Raw genomic sequence first — 4,690 nt, forward strand, 5'->3', positions numbered from 1 at the left:
TATTAAGCATTCCATTTGAGTCCAATGCTATTTGTAAAAAAAAAAAAAAAAAAAAAAAGTCATTGCTATTACTAAGAAAAGGTGAATTACTTTCTTATGTATAGTAATCTAATTTTGAAGCAATATAAAAGGGATAATAGTCATATCAGGTACTGTGTTCTTCATCAGATATTTTGTGTTTGTTTTTTCATGTTCAATTTCTTTTTTAAAACTAAGATTAAAACTTTGAAAAAAAAGAACTCAGGATAACTGTGAAATCCAATATGTTCTGTGATATGTGCTTATCAAACAAGCAAATACAGATAGTTATAAAGGTTTACTAAGCCGTATTTTTTTTCTTTAGACAGTAGCAAGTTCTTGAAGAAAAGCTGCATATAGTTTTGTTCCCTCAATGAAATTGTACCTAAAAGAAAACAGAGCCAACAGTATAATTTCACTGTACACAACATAGGAGTTCTTCAGATATACTCACATACTGTCTCACATGGAAATAAATGATAATAAGAAACAAATTTTTAACAGTAAAGACAATCTTCGTACAAACTTATCAAGGAATGTGTGATAGATTTTTCCATCACTTTTAATCAAGATTGAATGCTTTTCTAAAAGCTATGCTGAAGTTCAACAATGTGATTGGGCTTGTTGCAGGAATTACTATGTCCTGTGTTACACAGAAGGTCAGACGAGATGATCACTATCGTCCCTTCTGGCCTGAAAAATCTATGAATCTTCATGCACACAATGGCATGACTCAGGTAGTCAGATAAATATATTGACGGCTTTGGCTTTAATTTTGATTGCTATTTAAGCTTGAATCATTAGCTGTCATGTCACACAAAATAACTAAGGACCAAGAGAAAATCAAAAATGCCTAAATGACTTAGGAGCCTTGGCCCACATTTTTAAAAGTATTTAGACATTGCTCTGCTCAGTGTTGCAAGGCCAAAGTGACTTAGATGTCTACGTCCTATTTTCAAAAATGACTTGGCACTATAAATCTCATTGAAAGTCAAGAAAATTAGAATTAGGCTCCTAAATCACTTAGGACCAGATGTTTAAAGGTATTTGGGCATCTAAAGACACCTATCTGCATCTATAGGTACCTAAAAAGCAACAAAGGGTCCTGTGGCACCTTATAGACTAACAGATGTATTGGAGCATTTTGTAAGTACCTTTTGAAAATTTTACCCTAAGAACCTCACCCTCCCTGATTGAACTAACCTCGTTATCTCCATACTGATTTATACCTGCCTCTGGAAATTTCCATTACTTGCATCTGAAGAAGTGAGGTTCTTATCCACAAAAGCTTATGCTCCCAATACTTCTGTTAGTCTTAAAGGTGCCACAGGACCCTCTGTTTCTTTTTACCCTAAGAACTTGATCCAAAGTCCTCTGAAGTCGATGGAAAGACTCTTATTGATTTCAGCTGGCTTTGGCTCACGCCCTATCCTGTGAAAATGTATACACGTTTAACTGAAATCATTGGTACTACTCACGTGAATACAATTATTCAAGTAATATGTTTGCAGAACTGAGCCCTAAATTATACCCTTGGCTATAGTCATGGGACTCCTAGGGAAGGTAATGGGAGTCACACACACACGGTGATTTGAGGAAAGAATTTGGCCCTATATTTTACCTCAGCCACTTGAACAGAAGCTGCAGGTTGTGCTCAAATTCCAAATAAGATAGTTACATAAAAATGAAACGCTTATTGTTCAGCATCAAGAATAAAACTTGCAGTAGATTCCTTGGAGGTAGATTTTTATTTAATTAAAGTGTGTTCCTCCTTTTTAGCTTCAAATTATTCACTATGTTTACCTTCCAGTAGCTGTATGTATGAAATTCAAGTATTAATTATAGTTTCACTAAAACAAAACATTCACAGGCTATCCCCTCGTGCATCTTTTATCAAACTGCTTCTAATTAGTTAATGCAAGAAATCATGCACTACCAAATGCACTGATATTGTGTTAAAAACTGTGCCAACTTCAGTTAATTTAACTACTGTCAGTCATTAGAACTGCAATACAAGTGTTGAAGTGAATCAAGGACATAGAAAAGTAGGAAAGAAAGCATCCAGGTGAAGGCACACACATTTTAACCAACTTGATTACTTTAAAGGAGCTCTTCAACTTGGATGTTTTCAAATGACTAATTCCTAAAAATCCAAATATGTTTTAGTTCATTATTTGACTACAGTTTTTTGAGAAGGGAAAATAGCAGCATTTGAGGTGAGGAGCCTGCATTTACACCACTTTTTCCAAATAACATCTAGGAGTTCTACATGTACATTTGAAAAGGTGATGTAAATTCAAGGTGGAGGGGGGTTATTTGTCACAGTATTGTATATTTTTTCTTCTGAAATTATATTAACACTTTAAAACTTTTTAAGAAAATGAGTAAAAAATACCTGCTGATCTTTTCATTTTGCCCATGTGAAGCATCGTCAGGTCCTCCTATTCCTAGTATCATTATACTCTTTCTAGTCACCTCCTGAAAATGTGTGGCAATTGGAATTGTTCCACCTGCACGGATCATGTCAGCCTCTTTTCCAAACACTAGGAGTGAAGATAACATAAGCTTTATAAAAAATTAATCTGAATTTCTACAAGCTTAATGAACTATCCTTCCCGCTTTTATATTTGAATAACTAAAGGCATTATTTGGATATAAACTTGTTTTTTACATTTTTTGTTGGAGGGGCTGGATGGGGAGACTTGTGGGGACTTCTTAAAGATATTTCCTTTTTCCGCTAAAAAAGTTATGATCTGGTGTTGTTAAGCTTGGATTCAAAGTATTAGAATTCACCCACGCCCATACTTGTGTGTTCTGCCTGTGGGCAGTATTCATTAGCTAACTTAAGTTCCTGTTCCTACAAATGACTTTACAATGGAGCCAGGGGCGGCTCTATGTTTTTTGCCGCCCCAAGCACGGCAGTCAGGTGGCCTTCGGTGGCACGCCTGCAGGTGGTCGGATTCGGCGGCGTTTCTGCAGGGGATCTGCCGGTCCCGCGGCTTCGGCGTACCTGCCGCAAAAACCGCAGGACTGGCGGACCTCCCGCAGGCACGTCACTGAAGGCCACCTGACTGCTGCCCTCCCAGCGACCGGCAGGCTGCCCCCCACAGCTTGCTGCCCCAGGCATGCGCTTGCTGCGCTGGTGTCTGGAGCCACCCCTGAACGGAGCCTTACACCCACTTGTAGTGCTGAAGCCAATGTTATTCTACACGGGCACAGGGATCTGTCCCCTAGCCACAAATAGTATTCATCTGAAGACAAGTTACAGCGGGAGCTGAAAAACGGTAAGAGCAATGAATGACACATCTGTGTGTAATATATGTGATCATCAGTGTAGTAAAATGTTAACAATGTACATTAATATTGCTTGCAAGTCAATATCAACAAACATATCAACAAACAATAAAAGCTGCTATGTATGAAAGTGCAATTCTATACAAATATGTCAAAATTAGAAAGCATTATGTGGACAATAAGAATATGTGCAGACAGAATAAGGGAAATACCCTGGTTTCATTTCTATGGATAATACTTTCAAAAGGTGACATAGTTGTGTACCAAATAATCCACGTATTATAAAACAACCAAACCTCTTTTAATTGCTTTCCTTGCAGCCAAATACTGAGGTTCATTTATGTCAGATAGCCAGGGCTTTGTTCCTATGCTACTGGTTACTTTAATGCTGTTAGGACTGTTCAGTTCAGTGAATTTCTTGTTCAAATAGTCAGTCACCTAAAGAAAATAATTGTAGTGACATGAAAATATTTATTTAATTCAGTACATAGAGAAAAAAATCATCTGGGTATGCATTTGTTTAAAACTCTGACTTGTCAGAGGCACAACTGCAATGCTCAAAATGTTACAGAAACAAGGTGGGTGAGGTAATATCTTCTACTGGACCAACAACAGAATTTGGTCCAATAAAAGATATTACCTCACCCACCTTGTCTCTCTAATACTCGGGGACCGACACAGCTACAACGACACTGCACATTCAAGATATGAAATAAGAATCCAGCTCAAGAATCTCACTGCTTGGACACATAATGAAAGTGAAATTTTGATAGCGTGGGAAGGGAGTTCCAGCTATGCTGGTTTTTTGTTGCTGTCAACCCTCTACTCCTATACTGGCTGATGCAGAGATCTTCATCTGTTGGTGCTGTCAACGGACCTATTCAGAAGTAAGTGGAGATTGATTAACCTAGGGTTACCATACGTCCGGTTTTTCCCGGACATGTCCGGCTTTTCGGCAATCAAACCCCCGTCCGGGGGGAATTGCCAAAAAGCCGAACATGTCCGGGAAAATGCCGGCCGGGCACTTCCCCTTCCGCGGCTGCTCTGCTCCTCCCCTGACTCTTCAGCTCTGTTTAAGAGCCAAGCTGCCCGAGCGCTATAGGCTTCAGGCAGCCCCCTTGCCTCCGGACCCCAGCCGCCGGCGGGCACTTCCCCTCCCGGGCTCCGGCGGCGCAGGGTCCAGAGGCATGGGGGCTGCCCGAAGCCAGTAGCGCTCGGGCAGCCTGACTCTTAAACAGAGCCGAAGAGTCAGGGGAGGAGCAGAGCCTCCAGCCGCGGCGGCTCTGCTCCTCCCCTAACTCTTCGGCTCTGTTTAAGAGCTGAGTGCTACGGGCTTTGGGCAGCCCCCATGCCTCCGGACCCTGCGCCGCCGGAGCCC

General features: G+C 40.4%; 1 protein-coding gene across 1 annotated transcript in view; it reads right to left on the bottom strand.

The window, feature by feature from the left end:
* Positions 1-252: 252 nt before the first annotated feature.
* The window catches only part of LOC117873296 (cytosolic non-specific dipeptidase-like), a 21,162-nt gene continuing 16,724 nt past the window's right edge, over positions 253-4,690 (bottom strand). Inside the window, exons 10-12 of the mRNA XM_034762508.1 lie at positions 3,609-3,750; positions 2,414-2,561; positions 253-403 (exon numbers count right to left, since the gene is read on the bottom strand). Of these exons, the coding sequence (XP_034618399.1) occupies positions 340-403; positions 2,414-2,561; positions 3,609-3,750 (354 nt within the window). The 3' untranslated portion in view covers positions 253-339. The remainder of the gene's footprint in view (positions 404-2,413; positions 2,562-3,608; positions 3,751-4,690) is intronic.

Source organism: Trachemys scripta, chromosome 2 (assembly GCF_013100865.1).
Source record: "Trachemys scripta elegans isolate TJP31775 chromosome 2, CAS_Tse_1.0, whole genome shotgun sequence".
NCBI classification, from domain to species: domain Eukaryota; kingdom Metazoa; phylum Chordata; order Testudines; family Emydidae; genus Trachemys; species Trachemys scripta.